Source organism: Porites lutea, chromosome 2 (genome assembly GCF_958299795.1).
Source record: "Porites lutea chromosome 2, jaPorLute2.1, whole genome shotgun sequence".
NCBI classification, from domain to species: Eukaryota; Metazoa; Cnidaria; class Anthozoa; order Scleractinia; family Poritidae; genus Porites; species Porites lutea.
The window spans coordinates 41,963,767-41,988,588 of NC_133202.1; the positions used below are offsets into that span (position 1 = coordinate 41,963,767).

The 24,822-nt window shown below is 38.7% G+C and overlaps 2 protein-coding genes across 2 annotated transcripts in view; one reads left to right on the forward strand and one right to left on the reverse strand.

Annotated features, from left to right (window-relative positions):
- The window catches only part of LOC140927031 (gamma-aminobutyric acid type B receptor subunit 2-like), a 32,548-nt gene extending 26,592 nt beyond the window's left edge, over nt 1-5,956 (forward strand). The window contains exons 11-16 of the mRNA XM_073376695.1: nt 802-952; nt 1,114-1,246; nt 1,580-1,690; nt 2,953-3,075; nt 3,744-4,082; nt 5,730-5,956. Coding sequence (XP_073232796.1) covers nt 802-952; nt 1,114-1,246; nt 1,580-1,690; nt 2,953-3,075; nt 3,744-4,082; nt 5,730-5,891 — 1,019 coding nt within the window. The 3' untranslated portion in view covers nt 5,892-5,956. The remainder of the gene's footprint in view (nt 1-801; nt 953-1,113; nt 1,247-1,579; nt 1,691-2,952; nt 3,076-3,743; nt 4,083-5,729) is intronic.
- Nucleotides 5,957-7,167: 1,211 nt separating this feature from the next.
- Nucleotides 7,168-24,403, reverse strand: LOC140927032 (microfibrillar-associated protein 1-like). The gene is made up of 18 exons (XM_073376696.1): nt 24,189-24,403; nt 24,049-24,100; nt 23,406-23,511; nt 22,272-22,348; nt 21,678-21,750; nt 20,884-20,930; nt 20,337-20,361; nt 19,972-20,031; nt 19,523-19,579; nt 19,164-19,237; nt 17,993-18,101; nt 16,464-16,509; nt 15,440-15,492; nt 12,120-12,181; nt 10,526-10,685; nt 9,342-9,431; nt 8,903-8,968; nt 7,168-8,016 (listed from the first exon to the last, which is right to left on the reverse strand). Exons 1-18 carry the CDS (start codon nt 24,256-24,258, stop codon nt 7,909-7,911), a joined length of 1,335 nt encoding a protein of 444 aa, XP_073232797.1. The 5' UTR covers nt 24,259-24,403; the 3' UTR covers nt 7,168-7,908.
- Nucleotides 24,404-24,822: the final 419 nt, after the last annotated feature.

The following is a 24,822-nucleotide window of genomic DNA, read 5'->3' on the forward strand; positions in this document are numbered from 1 at the left end:
GAATTAATGAATAATCGATTAATATGTCGGTAAATTCTGTCGGAAATAACCGAAGCTGATATAACATACACTCCCTCGAGTGCCTTTTTATTATTGAAGCGCCGTCCACTTGCCACGTCGTCTGGTGTCCTGTGTAGTTCCTTGAACAATCTGCAACTCTAAGTACATTCTATAATTTGCTCATCTGATGTTCAGTATTCTTTGCTGTCTCTCCAGTTAAATGTACACATGAGTTTAGGGCACAGTCTGTTCAGAGTCAACGATAATATGCATGAGCGTATGGGCTCTCCCAAATTTAGGGCTACTCAGATTTTTTGAGCAGTTTTTTAAGATCCAAAAACCTACTTTGGGAGCAGAGCTTTAATGACCGCCATTTGTGACTTGGAGTTTATCTTCGGACTGTGTGTGCTGAAAGTAATCCTGAGCAACAATAGTAGTCTGTGCAAGGTTGTGACTGTGCGAATTCTGTCAGATGTGCCATTTCCTAGGGAGGGAGAGATTTACTAGATCTTACTAGACTTCGCTTGTTACTGGCCCAAGACGTTTCTGTTGCGTGCCCATATATACTACTCGAATTTTGTTAGAAACGACCTTCATCTGTGGATAATCAGGTGGCTGGAGCTGGGGCCATGAACGCCTGCTACGATGAGATTTCTCTAATTTCAAGCATTGTTCTGAGCAATTACTTAATGCCAAAGAAAGCAGAGTAAAAGTCTCCATTGTTCCATGTTACAAGAAACGCGGTCGCGTGGTTTTGGTTTTGGACTCTTTTTGATTTCATCTTTTGCATTTCTCCTTCAGACAATCGACCACCGAAGGATCACATCAGCAGAAAAATTGAGCTGATGATGAGTCCCTTACCACTTATCGTCATAATGTGGTTCATGGCAGCGATCGGCATCATCTGCTCGTTGAGCTTTCTACATTTTAACATTAGTGAAAGTAAAAACAGGTAGGACTTTAAATTTGCTGTTTCTGACCTTTTCCAATACAAAACATATTCTCATGCAAAAGCCTTTTTGAATTGTTTCCGATCTCTAATCTCAACTTGCATTAAATATTGGAGCTCTTTGCCTATTAACATCTTTGATTTTGATATTTTCATTTTGTCAGGATAATCAAGATGTCGTCGCCTAAACTTAACAATATTATTATTGTGGGATGCATCTTGTGCTACGCCTCCATTGTTTTGTTGGGTTTGGATGCGAGGTTTCTTGATTTGCAAGGTTATGGCATCAACTGCAACGTAAGGAAATTTGGTCGAAGAAAATCAGTAATAAAATAGAAAACATATTCTGTAATGCGGGAATCTATCTTTACGATGCATAATGTGATTGTTAGTTTTGACGTTTAGAAGAGAGCTGCTCGCATATGATCCCCTTTGAAATTGCTTTTACAGCCCGCTTATTGGAATTTTCATCTCGACCGTGTTTCGAACGGACTGCTGGGACTGAGTAAAGTCAAATGGAAAGAAGTATCAATTGAAGAACTAATCTGAATGAATGGTTTGTACTAATCATCAGGTTATGAAGCTTTCATAGTTTTAAAACTTTGCATCGGTTTTTTTGCTTACTAACAGGTGAATACTTCAGTATTCTCTATTGGATTTTCTCTATCATTTGGTGCTATTTTCAGTAAGACTTGGAGAGTAAACAAGATATTTACCGCAGCCACGGTTAAGAAGAAAATGGTACGATGATGGTATGATGTACGAAACATTTATCTTCCATCCTTCTCGAGTGCTCAGACGTTTTCTCAATCAGGCAGATTTGAATATACATACTTCATAGTTAACGGGCGGCGCTTCTCAAGTTTCAAATACATTATAAGTTACCTGTAGGGTCCTGTGGGATTCATAATCGATGCCAGATATGTGTTTCAGTTTCAAAGCGCTTATACCGTCGTTTTTAAAGATATACATATCAGACGCGGATCTATGAGTAAACGAGTGCCGAAGGCGCAAGCTTCTAGGGTATCCCGGAGGCATGCTCCCCCGCGAAAGTTTTTGGATTTTAACTCTCTAAAGTCCCTATTTCCTGGGTTTCTGAGTCATTCAGACGGAATATTTTACAAGTGATTTTCCTGCTGAAAATCTCATTTCGTGTCTTATGCCCGGAAATTGGGAAAAAAAATTTTCTAAACCATTTTCCAGATTTCAACTTGGAAAGTTTTTATTTATAATAAAGTATATTTATTATGAAAAATCTGACCGATTTCCGTAAAACGGTAGCCTGCGAAACGTTCCTCAGTGTCGATGAGCGAGGAGAAACGTCTGCCGTTCGCAGTCTAGTAAAACGGTGGAAACCAGTGTGGATCCGCGCCTGTATTATCCCTTTAAGTCCCACGATCCACTTACAAATTCTCAAGACTGATCTCCATACATTACCTTGAGGAATACGTTTAAGCAACAGAAAACGTTTACCGTGTCTGCATAGCCTGATATAAACACGAGAGGGGTTGGTAGAATTCCATCCTCGAAGACCCAGTGGCTTTCAGTCGAGCTGGGTTAAAAGGCGCGACGAAAGTGTGCTTGAAAACTTTTGTGGCGCCATTTCTCGGAAAGCAAAACATCTTAACGTCACAACCATGTTTACATACTCTCATGCAAACACGCCTCTCGGCCAATCACAACGCGCGTACTATCTTATATATTTTATAAATGTCTATCAGTGCTCATGATGGCTTCATGAAGAAGGGTCATTAAACCCCTTTGAGCCTTCCCCTTGGTCTGCTACGGCACCTTATATGTAGTTCCTGTTTTCTAGGTACTTTTTTTTTCTTTAAATAATTTATTTACAAATCTCAACAGTTTTCACAATCAAGCGTAGTTAGAAGTAATGGAAATAGACTATAGCAGGGTGGGGCTGGGTAAGTGGCACGCGGTCTCTGGGTACTTTGACTTTTTTTGCTTAGTGTTAAACGTAATCAAGTTTCACGTGCTTATTATCACAGGCTATAAAGGATCCTCATCTTCTCGCCATTGTGGTAGCGTTATTAGCAGTGGATGCAGTTTTCTTATCCTGTTGGATTATCATTGACCCTCTCCAAGCTGAAGAGTTGAAATTTGAAGAACTGGTGAAATAAAATCCCTTTAAAGTTCAAAGTTTTATGAGAAACATTCTCACTAGATACAATACACGTTAATATACAAGGACGTCAGATATAGTAGGTTATATAGCGATATATTCATATGCATCGAAGTTAGTGTACCCTATTATGTTCGGGATATAGAGTGGGTCGCTGGCCATACTATTGAAATGTTCTTAGATTATAAATAAATAAGTAAAATAACAATTTAGAAGTAGCACATCCAAAGACTGGTTCGTCGTCTACTATTCCTAGTCGAAATGGAATTTGAAAATGTTGGTTTTTGAAATGAGAGGGGAAACCGGAGTACCCGGAGAAAAACCTCTCGGACCAAAGGAGACGGAACCAACAACAAACTCAACCCACATATGGCGTCGACGCCGGAATTTGAACTTGGTCCACATAGGTGGGAGGCTAGTGCTGATATTGAATGCACACAATACTAGGAATGTGGAATATCTATTGTTATGAGAATAGTCTTTTTTCAATTCCTGAAATAAGCGTAGTGTCGCTTCCACGTAGGCTAATTTTTCTAGTCAAGAAGAATAAAATTAGCTTTACCTCCTAGTTTCTGATTTTCTGAACAATTTTTTTGGAGGAATGGCGAACAATAAACTTTTCAAACCCTGACAATATATGTAATTTTTCATTTTTAGAGCCGAAAGGAACAAGACGCCATCGTCATTCCAGCATTATACCACTGCACCAGCGCATACAAGACCAAAATTGTGGCAGGCCTGCTTGCCTACAAAGGAATACTTGTTCTGTTTGGCCTTTTTCTGGCCTGGGAGACACGCAATGTCACTATTCCCGCCTTAAATGACTCTAAATACATTGGGATGTCTGTTTATAATGTTGTTGTGCTTGGCATCATTGGTCTGGTCGTGACGTTTGCATTTGATGGATCTACCCACTATGTGGTTCCTTACGCAATCGCATCTTCCTGTGTTATTGTTTGCACTACTGTTACACTGTTGCTGGTGTTTGTTCCAAAGGTAAGTCGAAAAACGAAGCTCCCGTCACAGTTATAATTTACTTAAAAGAGTGAACTTAGAACTGTACCATATGACGTTTGAGGGAGGGGCGTAAAAGACAAGAAATAATTGCTGCTGAAAAAAGAAGCTAAACTTGAGCCTGAGGTTAACTAAAAGCTTATAACTGGTCAGAGAAAAACCTAAAAAAAACACGTTCCCTGGATTTAAGCCCTTGATAAGTTGAAACCTGAGCACGCGATACGGCCTTGTGATGCTGGTCAGCGGATACCCTTTTCTAACGGCTGTCAATTGACCATAACATGGACGACGTCTTTCATTAATTGTTAACACAAAAGTTGCAGGGTCCCACACAAGCTAAAAAATGTCATTTCACGTTGACCTTGAGAAAAAGGCTTGCACCCCGATCAAGACGAATCTTATCTTACTCAGGGCCTCAGCCCTGCAGGTCCTGTTTTGGTCCTAAAATAAGGGAAACCTTAGGCTCCCTAGGCCCTCCCCTCCCCCTCCCCCCTCATGTCAGGAAGTCATTCCCCTCAACCAAAAACAGGAATTGAAGTATTTTTTACCGAGTTGAGTTCTCCCTCTCATAATTAACCCTCCCTCCTCTTTATTTTGCCCTAACCATTAAGCCCCACCGGGGCAGTTGTGCCTTTCGTAGACGGTCGCTGCCATTTTAAGACATTTAGAAAATTTTAGACCTGCTATTGAGAGTATTTCTAATAAAGAGAAAGAAAATCGCAACGCAGGGTCGAACTCGGACCTTTCGTCTCTTATCTCTCCCTCCGTTACCACTACACAACCACACCGACTCGCCAAAATTCCGAAAGATTTTAAGTACATAAACCAACAAACTGTTCTTCTTAACTGATACATCAATAACAGGTGACCCCAGCACTTTCCATAACTTTTAACGTAAATTCAACTTGGGCTTCAACGTAGTTCTTTCTATAAGAATATTTTCCTTATTGTAACTTAATCCAGGGAGTATATTTCATCTACTATGACTAAAGGCTTGGTTACCAATGATGACATCGACCGTTAAAAATGGCAATCACCGTTTACGAAAGGGAAATAGGCCCCGCCGGCCCTGTTAAAAATGCTTAAAGAAAAAAGTTCCTTCCTCGTTTTACAAGTGATCCCGGTAAAATCTCTTGTTTTTCTTTGACCGCCGAAATTTTATTCACAGCAGACGGTCTAGTCGGTCTAGTCAGTGGAAGATTCAGTACCATACTGATAAAGTAGAACAGAAAACATCGTAGAGAGAGATTTGTCATTAGGGAATCAGGAAAATGGATTGGATAGAGAAAGATAAAAGGAAACAAACTAGAGAACCACAAAGCTCCACTTTGGTCTAAGGACCGATTTCCCTCAAGGTGGAATAATTAACACTTTTACTACAAGAGAGAATAAGATTATTCTCTCGTGTTACTCATACTGCCAAAAATATTTTTTGGAGGCAAGGAACACTAGAAAGATAATACATTTTAAAACAAATCTAAAATCCAATGATTGCTTTGTTACAGTAGCCTCGTAGATTCCCAGCGCAACATACGTCCTTCACGTTTTTTCATTCGTGCGAAGCTCCTGTAAAGCAAAGTCCAATTACAAGAACTGATATACAGTCTAATTATCTGTCTGTATTTAAAGATTTACCAGTTTCGAATGAAGGAAGAAAGAAGTACCACCTCAGACTTCAGGATGCAAGCCGCTGCTACAAACAGGGCACATGTTCAGAATCTCAACGTGACATGCGCAAACCCTTCGCCAGAGGTGCATTTAGCACGTGCCTCACCCACCAACCGGTCATAAGGCGCCCCTGAGGAGGGGGAATCCCAAGGATGGCCTATACGGTGAAGGTTCCGCCCAAAAGAGATTTTTTTAGGCAGAGTAGGAAATTCACGAGTTCATGTATACGAAAGGGTCGAAAAATCTGTAATTTCAGTATCACAAAAGTCCTTTAATGTAAATGTTTCGAAAAGACGTGCCTTTGGGCTTTACCATTTTAATTTATTAACCTTAAATAAAAACGACAAGAAGACCTCATGTTTTAACGATTTATTCTTTTTAAGTAGGTATTAGAAAGGTGTACAATCTTTCAATAGAAGGTATATAAAACGCTAAGGGGCTGGACCTTCGGGTGCAGCCTTTCCGGATAAAACTTTGTTGAGTATAACCCCCCGGGTAAGCATAAAGATAGATCATCTTTGGTGATATCACGATAGAGATTGATTATAGCCTTGGGTCCTTGCTCCCAAGGTGGTTACTGGATAAATCTAAAATCTTCGCATTAAGAGAAGACAATACGATACAAATAATAAATAAAAAAATATAAAAAAAACGATAAAGATAAATCGTTGATCGGGTTGAGATAATAGTAGATGATTGTAACCTATCCGAAATATGATATATAAAAAAGACAATATCAAGACATGTAATAATGAAAACATTCTACATCCTCTCTTGTTAAAACAATTCTCCATAATAAAAGTGTTTTTTAAACCCAATTACAAACCAGTAGTTTGAAGCGTCCCTGCCTTCGTTTGCAGTAGGTGGATCCATTTTGTAGCGGCAGCAGTCCTTGATGCTTATATCTCGGGACTCTTAAGATTTGTGTCCCCTCATATCCACAGCCGACTAGAGCCTCAGTAAAGGATAAGTCGGGTTGTATAATCCGCAGGGCGCTTTTCGGGAATAATGTGGGGCATTTTTTATTGAAGGTCTGCATACCCTTGTGTGGGGGCAGAAAAACATCGGCGAGCACAAAAGTATCGCCGAGCAGTAATCTGAGGAGGGAAAGGGTGACGGAGGCTCCGCCGCCTGTTCCACCTCCTTAAACCACCGCTCGGCTCGCTTCGCTCGCCGATAAATATTTTTCTTATTTTAGCCTTTTCCCCCACTGCGGGGCCTGGTTTCAGGCTATGGGACATCTATCATTATTGAAACACGTATTGCATTTTTCATTTTCTCCTCTTTTGAAAAAGATCGAACAGCTTCTCTTTACGTAGACCCTTGAAAGTGCAAATGTGAACGGTGGTTGCTTCGCACTTTCACCGGATTATTAAAAGTACAATCGACACGTCACAATAGTAACCCAGTAGTTCTGTTTACGAAAACTATTTATTTGTTACTGCATATGTACACAAAAGTCAAGATGAGTGCTCGACGTATAGGATGGTAAGAAATGTACAATAGAGATTGCTTCCCTTTCGTCTCGCGCAAATCGCTTTCTTAAGACTGTGTTTCCAAAAAAACGCTAACGACGATTTCATTGTTGAAGTATGTGATAACAGTTCACGCATACTCTCAGCCATCATTCAACAAAAAACTTGTCTTGAAATCATAAGGGGGTTCCTCTCCAAGAAAAGCGGCTTACAGTGGCCAGGAAGTGAAAACTAATTGGTATTCCGGTAATTTATTGGTTTTTAAATGTGTACTGAGTGTAATTTCGGACCCTGCGTAAATTAGAAAAAAAGAATAAAAAAGAAATTGTAAGCTTTGATCTTAACCAGCAGCCTATGTGCGCAAAATGTTCATTGAATTGCGCTGTTTCATTGGGGATCTCTCTGTCTATCTTACGAAGTAACCTTCCGAGAAGAAGTGACAAAAAACTGTTGCAATCAACGGCCTCAACTAAAGAAGATGACAGCTAAACAGTTTTATTCCACAGAAAATTCCCGCTAACCAAACGTTACTCACAGAGCGCCTAAAAGTTTAATGATACGAGCTTTTGCGCTCCCTTGTCTCGCGTCGTTGTTTTCTTGTTTTCAATATTTTAACATTTTTAATCTTAAACACCTCAGTAGAGAAGAGAAACCGGGTAAGGAAACTACTTTCTCCGTTTGCTTGGTCTCTGGAACGTTTGTTTGCTTCCACCAGCGCGAACAGTGTGAAACTTCATAGCCAGAGTGTTATCCTGCGTCCAGGGCGAATCCATCTAAAGGAGGACACGAAATTCATTAATAGGCTGATTTAGCAACAGAACGGGAACGTCAGTTGACGACGGCGCGCACAAATCAAACAACTGGCTTGACCAATGGCAGAGCGACAAATTGGGCACCGGAAGTCGAGTTTAGTCCTTTCCGCGCGCTTCCCCGTCGTCAACTGACGTTCCCGTCCTGATGCTAAATCAGCTTAATACAAAACATGGAGAGCAGATGTGGCAACTCTGCTAATTTGGTTTTCATTAGTTCGCCAGAAAGCCGATTCGCCCGAAGCCGTTTCGTCCGACATTAGTATTTGGTATAAATTTAATTAGCTTTCCCACTCTTATGTATTTATTTTCAAACGAACTGCTAGACAAACCTTGCTCAGCAAACGCAGCTACTAAAAGGTGACACGACTCTCAACGTAACGATTGTCGCGCGCGATACCAATTTCAAGAGAATAGGCCTTTGGAACGAAATTACCGATTACTCTCTCATAAGTTCCATTCACAACTCCGATGAAGCGTTATCTTTTCTTTTTACACCAGCTTTTAACAAATAAAACCCACTGAGAGGATACTGGAAAAAAGATTTTTGATACGATGCAAGTAAACCTCTGAACCCTTTGCTATTATAGTGTTAACGTAGCGGTGAGCAACTTGTAAGAAACTGTATTAACTTGTGTTAACAGCGTTTTTAAAACAGGTTTAGCCGTGGCGTGGATGGGACACGAGGGATAACAGTTCCTTAAGTTGTTCAAAGGTTACGGTCTTACGGAGTAAAGTTTCATAAAACTCAACAAAGACCAGTTTTCCAAAACTTAAAGATATTGATAAGACTGTACTATAATGAATGTGAGCAGTTTAAGCAGAACGGGCGTTGTTCCAAATGACTTACCTGTGTTGTGTCTTGATCCACCAAGTGGGTGTATTTTGTCCTACCTGATCGGCCAAAGTTTTTCACCTGGGGGAAACAAGGAAGTACGTTACACCTTCAAACGTTTGCAAAAAAAGTAAGGAAATCAAACGAGAAAATTTCAGAGTAAAAGAAACCTCCATATTAGGCTCGATTTCCGTCGAACTCCTTGGTGCGGTCTTGTCCGGGCTGATTTGCCAAAAAGCGGCTGCATAAATAATCGAGCCTAGCGCCATATAAATGACCTGTTGCAAACTTCTCGATTGAGTTCCACAGCTAAGAAAAAGGTTGTTTCTTTTCGTTTTTATCTTTGGTTCCTTCTTCCCACGGAAACGATAACTGTCTTACAGCCGTCTTAGAAATAATAGAGGGAGAAAGAAAGGATATATTTGTGCTGTTTTACTGAATTACACGCACTGACCTGCATAACTTTTGGGATAACTGTTTTATCAAAGTGATCTTCGAGTGTAGGTTTTGCAAAGTCTCGTTTGTAGACGTCGTCCTCTTGGTCCTGTGAAGCAAGAAAAAATATATATGTTAACATACAGAACCAGCACAAATTTCTCAGATCACAGTACGAGGCTTTGACAAATACTAATTTTAACAGCTTTTCACCCAAACATTCTTATGGCCATTTGACCAAATTATGGTGTGCGCTCTTAGACCACGGTTTACAACAATCAGTGGGCCCGATATCTTTTCATAAGTTGGTCGTTTCAAGAGGATAAACAACAATTATTCATTATCAACGGTGGAAACATGAAGTAAAACACACACATGAACTGTAGACTAAAGATAAAGGTGGATATGATCCTCAAAGTTACTAGACCAAGCTTAGCGGATTCCCAAAAACACAACAGAAATCGAACAATTATTCACCGAGGCAGAGGTGGCTAGTGGGTGGATATTATATCAGGCAAATGATACACCTGTCGGCAACGCACAAAGGAGTCGAGCGTGAGTTGAATGTAAAATCGACGCTTTGTCTTCAGAGACGCATTGAAAATTTTGACCTCTAGAGGATAATTAGCCAAGAAACTACAGGAAAAGTAACCTATCCAACTAAGGTGCTGGTGAAACGAGCCGGAACATGGCTACCTTTGCTGAGATGACTTTTATTCCGGTACTGTCGAACCGCCACTAGAGGCCACCTGTCCTCAAAGGCCCCTTTCTTCTGCCTCCAAGGTGGTCATTGTGGAGAAGTTCTACTGCATATTTACACCATTTTGACACCGGTATTCCAGCTAACCGGGCGGCTGGCTTGGATGTAATGTTATCGCGAAGTTGATTTTTGTTGCTTTTAATTAACATGCCGCGAGCTTTACAAAGCGAGCCAGACTGTAGGAAAAATGTCTATCTGTGGGGCTTTTTTTCAAATCAGACATACCCAACCCCTCCCCCACCCCACAAAAAACGTGGACGCGTATATCCAAAACTTTCTCATGTTGCAACATTGTATAGGGTGTGGGGAGGGAGAACGGCGAGATATTTTTGAAAAGGCCACACTGCTTTATGAGGGAACCCTGACTATACAGAAAATTCACTGTTCCAAGAACTTTTGTCCGGAATTGTAGCTGTGTGCAGCGAAACGGGAAATCAACTTACCAAAAAGAAGGCGCCACGATGATAGTATTTCTGTAAAAAGCCGTATTTTCCTTTAACAGCTTTGTTGGTGACAACTTTCGGATTGTTCCTAACTTCACTTCTCCACTGATCTTCAGTAAGATCATGAAGACGTTCGACTTCCTGTCTTTCTTTCTCCATTCTAAACGTAAGAAAGAAGAAGAATTAACAAACTGAAAAGGTTGCTAGCAGAGTTGAGTTGAAATCACCTGCGGCAAGATTAGCTTCTGCTCCAGTCGGTAGAGCGTTTGACTGCAGAGCGGAAGGTCGCGGGTTCAATTCCCAGGGCCGGACCAATACTCAGGGTCTTAAAATATCTGAGAAATGAAAGTACTAGAGAGTTTAAGCTTCACGTGTATAGCAAAAGGCAAACGTCAGATTCAAGTTGAGAATTTCTCAAAATAGAAAATGAGCAGATAAAAACAGGTCATAACAATTCTTATGGATGAAAAATTACGTGAAATAACTAATTTAGATGTAGAAATAATGAACAGTAAACGACAAGTAAAGAGGAAACTTGGTCACGTGGTAAAGATTCGCGTTTGCCGTTTGACGTAAACGTGATGCTTTTAGGGACCTTTAGCATCACGTTTTTCATGGGAAACTGCAAACCGCAAACCGCAAAATGTCACGTGACCACGGCCTTGCGGTCACGTTTGCAGTTTGCAGTTCACGTTTGAACCGCAGGAGAGGCTTCCAGCGGTAAGTGATTTACGGCAAGGTTTCTTGCCACAAAAAATTGTACAGCCTCGCGTTTAAAGGTATGAACTAGCTTTTTATATCCGTTTGCGATGTGTTTGTTGGATTTTTGATCTCGAATCAATGAATTATTGCTGAGTTTTGGGCGATTAAAGTGATGCACTTCGACTTGATGAAAACAACATGGCGGCCCTAAACAATGAACGCGTAGTTCAAATCAATTTTATATTCGTTTCTGCCGTACTAACAAAGGAAAGTATTCTGTTCCAATCCAGTGTTAAATTTTTTTTCTATCTGGTTACTGAATTCATATCTTAACTCAATCTCTGTTTAGTTCCTATTTTTAACGTATCACTCCGCGAATTTCATTTTATTTTGCTTATTTCTTTGAGACTGGAGAGCCCAGGCATCATAAAGCCTTCTGGTTTCTTCTGGGCTCCCTTGCAACCTTACAATTCCTATATGTATTCTTGTATTGTATTATATTTTGCCTAAATAAAAATGAACTGAACTGAACTGAACTGAACGCCTTGCTAAAGTGTGAAATCTCGGCAACGCGAAACTGCAAACGCGTAACTGCGGTTTGTGGTTTGCGGTTTGCGGTTTGCGGTTTACCTGATGCTAAAGGTCTCTTTTTACTGCCTTTGCCCTGCAAACGGCAAGAGCTTCGCGTGGTCCAGATCACCACATAAAATGGCGGCCCGGTCTTCAGTAAGAGACGTATTCTAGTGTCCCAATTAGTACTTTCGTGCTAAATACATTGACTCTCAAATAAGTTTATCAACTGAGTTCATAAACGCAAAACAATTAAAAGTGGATGTTTCTTTTGCCATTCCTTTTGATCCATTTAAGTTATTATCAGATAGATTTATCTTACTGTTCTCTTTCCTCTCTATCTCTTTTGATCCGTTTGAGTTCTCGAACTTTCCACGCCTCATACTAAAAGCAAAGAACATAAGAAAGGTCAGATGCAGCTTATCTAAGATGTAATTCTCTGCCTAAATATAGGTGATTTCTTGGAGTAGTGCGACAAATGTGTGGGTGCTAATTATTTACCCGAAAGTAAAAGAATAATAATCAAATTCAAATGATTCAACCGGTCTCCACATCTACTAACATTTAATGCATGCGTAGCAAATGTCGAGGCCATTCCGCTCTACCGTTCAACCTTGTTGGAAGATGTTGTCAATGTGAGTTAAAATTCGCTGCATATCGACCCTCTTTGTTATTCAGACACTACGACAGCGTGAGGCCTCATTATCTCTTCACGCAAGGCTGGATAAATAATGAGAGAACGTCGAGACTGCCTGCACAGTAATTTTTCAGGCAGTTACTATAACTCCAATCAAAGAAAGACTATCGTCAACTCGTGGGTACGTTGTTTAGAAAATAATCAATTAGTTATCACCTCTGGTTTTCCCACAGTGAATTTTAGGAAATGATAGAAATTCATATTATAAATATACCATCCTTGTTCTGGAAACACAATACTTTTCTTGCTGTTTATTGCACTTTAGTAACAGTTATTTAAGTATATGTTTAAAAACAAAACAAAAAACAGCAAAACAAATAAGCAAACAAGACAAAAGGAAAAAGAAAAAAAAAGAAAGAAGGGAAAAAGAAAGTCTTAAGCAGGATTTGAACCCGGTACCTTCGGTTTAACCCGACCTCACATAGCCACTACGCCATTGAGGATGGTCACATGATTTGGCGAAAAGTCTCAAATTTAATGCCTTTTCGATGGAACTTCCGCCGGCAAACGACCGGGGCAAACGATCGAGCCATAAAAACGATTCGAAGCAATGGGATGAAATTAAGGCTAATTGAAACCAGGCTACTGAGACTAAAAAATAATGTCAACGCATTTCATGGCAATGAAAGAACATATGCGATACAAAGCCGACACAACTCCTCCGCGAAGTAGGACGCAAAACGTTAGCTTATGTTTTCTTATCTCGATTTCCGCTGTTATTTTAAAAAGGTAATGCTCAAACTCACATCCATTTTCCCCCGTGATCTTGGGGAGTCCTTAAGAAGAAGAAGAAGAAGAAGAAGAAGAAGAAGAAGAAGAAGAAGAAGAAGAAGAAGAAGAAGGAGAAGGAGAAGGAGAAGGAGAAGGAGAAGGAGAAGGAGAAGGAGAAGGAGAAGGAGAAGGAGAAGGAGAAGGAGAAGGAGAAGGAGAAGGAGAAGGAGAAGGAGAAGGAGAAGGAGAAGGAGAAGGAGAAGGAGAAGGAGAAGGAGAAGGAGAAGGAGAAGGAGAAGGAGAAGGAGAAGGAGAAGGAGAAGGAGAAGGAGAAGGAGAAGGAGAAGGAGAAGGAGAAGGAGAAGGAGAAGGAGAAGGAGAAGGAGAAGGAGAAGGAGAAGGAGAAGGAGAAGAAGAAGAAGAAGAAGAAGAAGAAGAAGAAGAAGAAGAAGTGCCTTTATTTACTATACATTTCACCAGTCCGTATTTTATAGTCCGTATTTTATACCCAGTCCGCAGTCCGTAGTCCGCAGTCCGTGTTTTATACTGACCGCCACAAATTCATTCATACACATAACCTACTACAGTACTACAAGGTAGGAGATCAAGCCAGCGTCGAAGTTTAGGAGTCGAAGAGCAAATGCTCATCTTCTTGTCAAGTTTAACGCCTGGACGGGTCAAAGGCTTTTGAATCGTACTAATTTGAAAGATTCCTGCCTGGCTTAAATTTGGTAAGACCTCTATCCTAACCGTGCTGTACCGCACGATGCACGCTCGCAGCGAGGAATTTGATGCTACCGAACTTCGGCGAGCGAGTGCTTCTTTGGAAACGATAGATCTTCGCGCTCTCGAGTTCGGACCCGATTAATTACGAAGTGCGTCTACTACGAGTGAGTGAGCGAGTGACTCATTTGCATATCTCAGTCCCTGCAATAACTCGTGGTACGCTCGCGCGTACCCACGAGTTAAAAATGGAGTAAAAATTTTAGGTACAGGATAATCCCTTTTATGGGGTTACTTTAACTCCTGATTGAACTCCAAATTTGGGGTCATTTTTACTTCTGAAAAAGAGTTCTTTTTACTCCCAGTCTGGAGTTAAAATAACTCCAAAATGGGGTTATTTTTACTCCTTACATGGGTTGTTTTTACTCTTTTTGGAGTTGCTTTAACTCTAAAAGAGGAGTAAAAATTTTAGGTACAGGATAACTCCTTTTCTGGGGTTATTTTAACTCCTCAATATCTGGGGTCATTTTTACTTTTGGAAAAGAGTTCTTTAAACTCCTCTTTGGAGTTAAAACAACTCCCCAAAAAATAACTCCACTGTAAGGAGTTAAATTAACCCACTAGAGGAGTTATTATAACTCCTAGAAAATTACTGCGTGGCCGGAGTTGTATGAACGCTAGCCTGGCATCGTAAGACGTACTCTTTGCTAAGGTAATACATTTAATCAATAATAGGGTTTTTTAATGTGTCCGTTCTACCTGATGCCCCTGAAAGTAACAGCAACTTATGACCTATAGCTTTCAGTCCAATGAGGGTAACTCTCCAGTGTAACTTTTGAAATACACCAATGCAGAGTAGTTGGGAGGGGGAGTCGGGTCCAGGTTTGTTAGTCAGAGGATGACTATTTCAGTCAACCGAGGTAAAATAAGGACTCTTTACCCTGACCTTTTCAAATCATAGTCAGGAAAGTTCGAAACTAACATAAATAGACAAAGTAAAGATAACCTAAATCCTGTCATCTCGTGAGGTATACAGGCATTTCGATTCTAAGACGATGAGTAAGGGTACGAGTACGAGATTTTCTAAATACTTTGTAGTGCGCGCACGTGCGCGTCACTTTGGCGGGAAAACGTGGTGGCCGCCACCATTCTACTACCAGTTTTAGCGAGAATGCCGTAGTGGCGGAAACAAGTAATAAAGTGTAAAAGGTTTATCATTTTGCGGCCGGGGATGGCTTAGCCTCCTTCAATAAAGATAACTGCGCTATTTTCTTGGCGGAAAGGAAGTACAATGAAGCTTTCCGGAGTGTCTATTATTTGAGAATAGGCGAAAAAACTTTAAGTCAAATCTCGTACTCGTAGTCGTTCTCGTCCTAGAATCTAAAGGTCTCTCTCACTACACGTTGGGGTGTAATTGGAATCAATATATGAAAACATCAATTTTTAGGGACTATTGCAACTGCTCTTGAGTGGCAAAAAGGTTTCTCACAATAAATACACATGGTAATCACCTCTTCTTCATCATCTTCATCGTCAGTTATTATAATGTCTTCTATATCATCAACTACAGGAAATAATCATAAACACAAAGTTAAGAGTATGTGTGGTTATCTTTTTTTCTGTTGTTGAGAGCTTACACGTAAGCAACCACGAGAACGACGGCAAAAGAGAAAAAAAGCGACATCGCGATGTTTCAAAGTTCATCGTTAATATTCTAACTAAGCTAAGAATATTAATCAATTTGCCTTGAAATGACTTCCTAAGGACGTATTCAATTAAAAGTTTAGAAAAAAAAGAAAAACGTTATTTTGCGTTAATGTCCTCGATAGAACATCGTAGGCTTGTATTGACGGCAAAGAAAATGTGCGGATAATTATAGTGCACGTACAGTATGGTTGTCTTCCTTGTCTTTGCCTTTGTTGTCTTGGTAGCTTACATGTAAGCTCCATATTTATCATACACTACTAGTTTCATCTGAAGGTGAGTCAGCGTGGGTAAGTGGTTTTGGGAGCTGGATTTCAACAGGCTTGGGGCGCCACAAGGTGAAATCCAGCTCCGGCGACTAAGGAGACGTTGTTCTTAGTAGCCTCGTCAGTTTAACCCCGTGGTCATGATGGTAAATAGCCAACTAGTTTGCCTCCGTCGGCAACTTAGGAAAAAGCGTCAGGGGCCAGCAAGAGGTCTTTCTCCTTCCACTCATTTTTTTCTGTTATGAGAGAACTTAGCTACAATCCTGGACAAAACTACGTAACAAAACTATTTCAAAATCAACGGCTTTACGTAAAGAATACCCCCTCCCCCAATTCAAAGTTGCTTCCTAAAAATGCTTAGGGATCCGGCTTTCTTTTGAAGACCCAACAACACTGCTTCCAGGGGGAGGGGGGGAGGGAAGAATCGGTCGGCTACGAAATTCAGAAAAAATGCCCCCCAAAGATGCAATTTTCTCAACAGTTTTGTCCAAGATTGTAGCAGGGAATAAGAAGTCTTGAACACTACTGCCTGCCTAAAAGACACTAAGTTAAGATAGCCCTTTACCTTCTTGTTCCTCTTGTAATTCTTTTCTAAGTAGCTCTTCAACAAGCTGTGCATCAGAGAGAAGACCACAAATGCTTTAAAGGCATGTACATTTATGTTTTCCTTAGCACTACAAACTTATAACCATTAGCTTTTTGAAACCAACTTAAGGATGGGGTGGCTTACCGTTTACACAAACCATCCGGGGTGAAACTTTTGTGCATAAACATAAAAATATATAAAATTTGACGTGGAGGGAGAACCACTTGCTACAAAGTATATCCATGTCGGCTGAACAGACCAAAAAGAGTTGAAAAATTGCATCGCATCCAAACAAAGCCTGTTTTTCTGAAGCCCTTCCAAACGGGAGGGCGTGAACCATTTGATTTTCCAACCAAAATTTCCGGGGTTTCCCATGTAAATAGTAAGCACCCGTGTATTCTTTGTCACTCTCTTCTTTGTCAGTTCCATTCAGAGACAGTGTCCATCCCTATATATTACTCAAGCTTTGTTGCTTAATTCTTTTTATGAAACATCAAAATATCTGTTGCTGCCCTTGAAGTGAAGTGTGCATGATACTTGCATTCTTTCCATATCCCATTTGCCTATTTTCTTATTTGCAGTTATTCACTTCGAACTCCCGATAGCTTGAACTTTTTTATTTCATTTTCCAGAAGGTTCAACTTAGCGAGAGTTGACTGTAGTAACGACTCCAGTTGTTCAAAAGGTGGATAGCGCTATCCATTGGATAAATCACTCTTCAGAGGATAACGCAATTAGAGTACTAAAGTGTGACGTCATAAAAATGAAATTTCTGAAATTATGGGATTTGTCAGGATATTCTGAAAGAACAATGTCCAAGAGGCCTACTTGCCAAAAATGAGCATTTTGGGGCAAATTGTTTCTGAGATCGTAGCCCAGTTATGTTTAGAAAACTCCATACAAACCCTTCTAAATTTTTTTGGGTCGACCCCCCAAAAAATTAGAAGGGTTTGTATTGAGTTTTCTGAGTATAACCGGCTAACCTCTCAGAGATAATTTGCCCTGAAATGCTCATTTTTGGTAAGTAGGCCTCTTGGACATTGTTCTTTCAGAATATCCTGACAAATCCCATAATTTCAGAAATTTCATTTTTATGATGTCATCACTTTAGTATTCTATACTTTCGCACCACTTATCTGCTGGATAGCGCTATCCAACTTTTGAACAACTGAGGCCTGTGATGAAGACACCACATGGGCTACAAGCGATAATAAAATAATTTCCTTGCCCATTTGCTTCAGGTTTAGCAATTCTGAAGCTTCTTGGCTGAAACGGGCTTTAACCATCATTTTGGGCAGAACAGCCAAGATCATGGAAACCATAAAAAGATCATTTAGAGAGTTATCAGAGCAAAATAAGGGGAACAATTTTAATTTCACCCTGATTTCCCATCGAAGCATGTAACATTGCCACTTATGTTTATGGATTTCAGTAACGTTTTGCCTGTGTCTAGATCTGCTACCATTTCTTTTAGAGAAAAAAAAAACAACAACAACAGTTCAAATTACCTTTCGTGATATTTTTGTTCTTTCCTCAGCATTCTTCTTTTTCTCCACTTCCTTTCGTTCCTGGTCAAGTTCCATTTTTTCACGTTCCTGAACAGTAACCCTGTCACTTCTGCAATACAAGGCGTTTTATAGGAAACGTATCATTATAGTATATGCCTGTATGAGTGTTTTTTCTTTCACTTGATTTGAGCAATGATAACACAATAACAGGAAACTAACCATCGCTGCAGATCTGCAAATAATTTTCTTTGTAAAACGGACATACTAATTTCTGACCAAGACACCATTTATGTTGGACAAACAAAAAAAAAAATTGGACAATCATAATGTTGACTTTTAGTACATGTACAGCGTATAGTTTTTAGTATTAATTTGATCTGTCCTGTCATCATCATCATCATCATCATCTGCACATTATTTTTGGTTATATCCATATAGATACTGGTGCATTATAAATTTTCCAATATTATTATAATACAGGGTGGAAAGAAAGTCTTTTTAAAAGCTAGCCATTCGACAATCTGAAGCTAGCATATACTAGCCCAAACGTCAATTCAACTAGCCCCAAATACATTTTGATGAGCAGAATTGATTTAACAGTTCTTCTGTAATTTGAATACCTAAAAAACTTCATTTGCCCATTGGGGAAGTTAATAACAGAACTCACTAGCCTGATAGCAAAATCTATTAGACCCAGGCTATCAGACACTACTTTCTTTACATGCTGATAATAATAATGATAATGATAATAATAATAATTATTATTATTATGATTACCAACATCATCATCATCATCATCATCATCACATCTGACCATACAGGTACCGGTAGTTAGCATTTGTAGGATATGGGCAAGAAATATAAGTCAGATATTTATGACCAACTGGTATTAACAGCTCTTTTGTTGTGCTGACACTTGTTGCATTGTTACATGTATGTTTACTAAAATGAAGTTTTAAGTAAAAGTAAAGTTCACGGGATACCACTAGGAATGCTTGCCATTCCTTTCAATAATCATTTTATAATTTTCAGAAAAAAATCAGTGCTTCCAGTTTATCAAAAATCTTGGATTATGCAAACTGGCATAAATATGTTGTGAGCATTAAAATACAAAGTGTATCTAAGTTGGAATGATACCAAGTGTTCACTTATGTGTGAAAGTAACACTTACTTCCTGACAAACACTGGTTTTAATCTTGGGTTTGCTTCTTCCTCAGAATCAGTGTATTCCTCATACTCTGATGACTAAAAGAGAAATAAGCAGAGGAAGAAGGTTGCAAAAAAATTAACATCTGTTGCAAAATTAATATTCAAAAAGTACCAGAGATGTTTCAGCTTTTGTTCATTGGAAACGTTCAAGATTTTCAATGACGAATTTCACCATACATAACTGTATGATAGACTGTTCAAAGCCATTTTTGGGAACAACAGCTGCTCAATTTGGAACAAAATAAATTTGTGCAACTACGTTTCAGTAGCTTAAAGGGTTCCATAATTATTCTAATTATTATTATTATTATTAATTGATACCTCCTCTTCTTCTTCTTCCTCATCAGATTTTGTTTCATCTTCCACATCCAGCAAGTCCTTAAAAAAAAATGACATGAAACATTCAATACTTTATAATACGAAAAAAAAAAAAAAAAAAAAAAAAAAAAATATATATATATATATATATATGGGTGTTAGGCAACCCAGCCAGAGCCAGCATGGATTTTCTAGCTTAAACTCATATGCACTTATACTTGAAACTACTGTACATTTATTTTGTGTTAAAGCGTGTTCACTTAATATTGTAAATTCAATTAATTTAGCATAAAAATTGAGTATGTAGCTGTAAGAAGATGATGATTGTTATGATGAGAAGGCACAGGCATCTAACTTCTGCTTCGCCAGTCCAACCAGTTGAAATACTGACATTACCGTCATGAACATTCAACAACTTATGTTACGTAAAGGTAAATAAGGTGTTATTTTACCCTTTCATTTTCTTTCTGTCTTGCTCTTTCTCTGAGCATTGACCTTCTCCGCTCAATAGCCTGAAGAATAGAATAAAAGATAATTACATCACTACTTAACAAAACAATTTACATGCAAATAAGAGGATATTATTTGAAGTACCGGTACAGTGTACCCACAACACTGAAAGATGAACCAAAAGATCAGGTTTGAATCCACACCTCAAGCCTAAAATTAATCTGTTTGGTTCTTGTTCAGCTTGTTACAATCATGGTTTGATCAACAACTGGGGTGATCACATCAAATCTATCAACTTAAAAGTAATAATGAAACATCTGATTATACCTGTCACAAAACAACATAAATTTTTGAAGGGAAAACGTACCTCTTCGTCTAAATCTTCTTCATCACTAATATCATAAAACAAAATTATAATCCATCAATTAGAACAACAAGGCAAGGTACAATGCACTGTGTATTTTTTAAAGGCTATGGATATCTGTACTTTAAAACAGATAAATAACATTTTTTCCAGTAGATTAATATCTACAAAGTAAAGCTTTAGCAAGTAAGAATTTTTTTGGAGCTTTTTTTGTATAGAACAGCATGTATAGTAAAAGAAACATGAATGTATTTGTACTTAGTAGGTAAAAAATGACTATTATTCGAGCACCACGTTTGAATTGGTCATGCAAAATCTCAGTGAAAAGCAAATAAATACCCTTTGGGTATCATGAGTTAAAAAAATTTCAACAAAAGGCCGCACTGTTGTTTCAAGGGTGCATTGTAATTTTGGGTTGGTACTCATTTGTGTAAATGCATTTTAACTAAATCCTGTGAGAAATTATGGTGTACAGTATAGAGATGTTTTTTTCAGATTTGTAGCATTTTAGGGGAAAGATAAAAATGTGGGATAAATACTTAACACGCACCTGCTTTCTTCCATTCGCTGCACTCTTCTCCTTGGTTCTCCTTCATCCTGTTGTTTGAAAATTTTGCTTTTATCAGATACCTCATGCCTGTAATTTACTGTTGTAATCACTGTGCATTGAAACTAATACAACATGGATTACTTACATAATTAATTTTACACGTTTAACTTTTATTTCCCTTTGTTTTGGGGTATGGTAATGTATGATAATGAGTTTGAAACAATGGGAAATAAACCTTGAACCAAGGATAAAATTGAACGACAACATATCCACAGGTTGCAAAAAATTGTTTTTTGAGGAATCTATGGTTTTAAATATCTTTAAAACAACTTCTTTGTGTTGGGAGTTGGTATTGCTAAGATTCAAGTCAAAAATAACTACCATGCAGCTACATTTGTAAAATAGTTATTAAGAAGGATGAGTGACACTACTGTAGTAAAAAAAGTGGTATATTAGAAATATAGTAATGGAGTGTAGGATGTAGCTGAGGTGCATAATATGTTGCATCTATTCCAAATCACTTGCTTCATCTATTGTAGGCAAACTCTCCTGAAGTTGAACTTCAAAGAACCATATCCAAGTTCAGAAAAAGAAATATAATTTTCTTGGCACTTGACTGGTGCTCCATAGAACATGAAGTTATTATAGTCATACCATACAGATCAACACAGACATAAACAAAAAAGTGCGATGTAAGTGTAAAGATAAAACCTATTGTTTGTTTAAATGTTCATATTGCTGTTGCTGTCATTGGATCTAAATCAGCCTATCGTAAGAAAAAATAAACTTCATACCTCTTCACCTGATGCTTCCTCATCTCCCATGGCAATCACTTCAGGTTCATGTGGTCGACGTCTGTGACCTTCCCTGATGAAATGAAAAGAAAAAGACCGAATAAAAAATTAGTAACATCTCAGACTAGACTTTATGTTGAGAAAAAAATCTGTTTATGGAGACGTGATTGTACATCACAGTTAGCAGCGACATATTGATTTTGAAATATTTTACCATGTAACAAATGGGTGCATAAACCTCTCGGAGTGCTTAACAAAATACTGAACTGGCTGGCTAGAAAACCATCACTTCCAGGTAATATAGACTGACCTGGCTGGGCAGGTTTGATTGACAGCTAAGTTCTCTTTATGACTTTAATTGTCTGGTTAGCTTGTTCTGTCTAATGGGCAAGCAACCTACCCTGTACATCAACCTCTTATGCAATTTAATGCCAGGCCAAAACAATATATGATATTAATGAACAGGTTCGTTTGCGTTTCACAAATGGCTTCAATGATGATACTTTCAAACAGGTAACAGTTAACTTTTCAGATGATATGTATATGAACAAAATTATGTATGTAAATATACAGTGTACCAACAGCACCACATACATTTCATCATCCTCATCTTTAACTCTTTCTTGTAATCGTCGTAATCTTCTATCTGTCTTTTCCGCTTTCTGGAAAACCTAAAGAACAGACAAAAACATAAGAGTAAGTAAGGAGTGTAATAGGTCTTGCAAAATAAGGTTCTAGTTATTCATCATGGTAAACTACACGTGTACAATACTACAAGTGACACAGTACTACTTTTTGTCTGACAATATTGTGTCTTGTGATGACAATTAATCATGATGTTTCAAGTGATTATTTCTAGGCTTCAACATGTGATGAGGTTGACCAGATATTCAACTTCTAAAAAAAATGGCCCTCCACCATAAATGGTTCTTAAAAGCATGAGTGTGTAACATCAGAAGTTTTCTTCTGTAAAAGTCTGTAGGTTTTGTGGAGAGTTAATCAACTGTATCTTAAGGAGTATCCATAACTGTGACAAATTCTCCAATCCATTTAGCTAGCAGTTGTCCTGATTTCAACATTAATAGGTAATGTAAAAGAGCAGCATGTTGCTGCTATGGATGAACAATAACTATGCACATTAAGAAAGACCTGACTTCTTTTGTGGAGAGTTAATAATATTGGAATAACAAATATGACAATTAAGAAATTCCATTTAAATAGTGAGCTGAAGACAAGCTCAGAGAAAACTCACCTAAAGAAACTTAAAATTACTCACACCATTGCCCATTTTCTTAAGTCTCAGAGGTACATGTAATGCTACATGAAATAAGGCCCAGTTCAGACGCTGATCTTTTAATTTCATGACAAGAACCTAATATATTGAATTAAGTACATGAAAAGCTCGATGTCTGAATCAATTAGGAATGCCTATTTCAATTTGGAATGGTTCAGCCGTTCTTCACGTCTAGCCCAGCCAGGAATTTCAACTGTGGAATGACATTGGATTGGCTTTGATTCCGACGCCGAACTTCTCATGTACCAGACCAAATGCATAAATTATAATAATGTATTTTGCAAGCAGTTTGACCAAAATGAGCATTTTTCCCCTTTTGAATTTAGTTTGGCTGGAATTGAGATCAGCATCTGAATTCATCCAATATTTTAATAAATACTTGTTATGGCCTGAAGTGGACTTCTTTCATTTCCATTACCATTCTAAAGCAATACCTTGTCCATTTCTTGTTCGTCAACGTCTCGTTCTTTCATAAATGGTTCTCCCAATACTTCATCATCTTCATCCTCCTCATCGCTTGAATACTTGGCATATTCAGGGCTGAAATTTCCGGTAGTGAAAGATTGGGGGTTTAGATTTGTTGATAAATTTCAGCAAAATTCACGAATTATTATTATATTATTAGTAATGGTAACAGGACTGAGTGGAGTCCAATTCGGTCTGTAATCATACGAGTGATTAACAAAATCGGACGACCGCGTAGTGGGAGTCTGATTTGTTTAATCACGAGTATGATTACAGACCGAATTGGACGACACGAAGTTCTGTTACCAATTAATCATAACTTTAACAAAATTTGTGATATAATAAGCTACTTTTTAAATCAAAACACAAGAAATTCGAAATTTTGTTTTGCTAGCAGTGAGAAAAAAAGCCATTTAAGCGCGCGCGTGATGGCGCGTACTGTCCAATTACTTAGGCATGACGCGTACTGTCCTATCAAACTGTCCAATTAAGGCTGAAACCAGGGCAGTTGATAGCCAATCAGATTTGACAATTTTGTCATAGTTATGATTATTATTTAAAAGAACTAGAACTTCGCATTACTAAGCTATTAAATAGGTACAGTATTCTCACCGTTTGCCAGCTACATATCTGCTGACTTTCACTTTCCGCATAGTCAACTCTCCTGTTGATGATTGAAAATGATAAAAAAAAAACATTATGATGAAAGGATAATGCACAGAGGAGTTTGCTTAGTAGACTGCTGTACTGACCCTTTTCATTTTTGATCGGAATAGCCCCCGCGGTACAGTTGATAGGGACTCCTTTTCCTGACGAATCCATTTTGGAGTTAAGTGCAGTTTCAAGCTTTCAATGCAGGTTTCAGCCTTTTTGACAATCGCTTTATAAAATAAGCTCCTGAATGTACATGTATTGACGAAAGCTTCAACCTTCGCTTTTTTCCAATATGGCGGATTGCCTCAAGCGCTTGCTTTTTTGGGTGAATCCGCTGGCAGTTTCTGTCACATTTCGGTAGTACCCAGATTCCCCTCTCTAGGCGAGGCAGTACGTAATGAAGTGACGCTGCTTGATATGCATTTTGGCGCGCGGAAAGGTTCGTGGATTTCTTTCTTTGGTAAGCCTTTTTTCTCCTTTCCAACTTTGACCTCTCTAATGATAAATCTTACAGAATTTATTATGCCAAGGCGGTTTGATTTCTGCTTAGAATAGTAAAAGAGGGTCCGGTGAGAGCAATATTCTATGGGTGAACTGACTTAAGATTTACGTTGTAAGCGTTCCGAAAAACTTTTGTCTTCAGCGAATCGCAAACTGTACACTTTGTCAAGCTCTGCCCTTTTAAAACGGTCATGAAACATCTAATTCTAAGATTTCGTCAGTGTGTAGCTG

Coding starts and splice junctions, on each gene's coding strand:
- LOC140927032 (XM_073376696.1), bottom strand. CDS start 24,258: ATGGATTCGTCAGGAAAAGGAGTCCCTATCAACTGTACCGCGGGGGCT. Junction 10,686..12,119: donor GATAGAGAGGAAAGAGAACA/GTAAGATAAATC, acceptor TCTTACGTTTAG/AATGGAGAAAGAAAGACAGG. Junction 9,432..10,525: donor ATCGTGGCGCCTTCTTTTTG/GTAAGTTGATTT, acceptor CTTGCTTCACAG/GACCAAGAGGACGACGTCTA.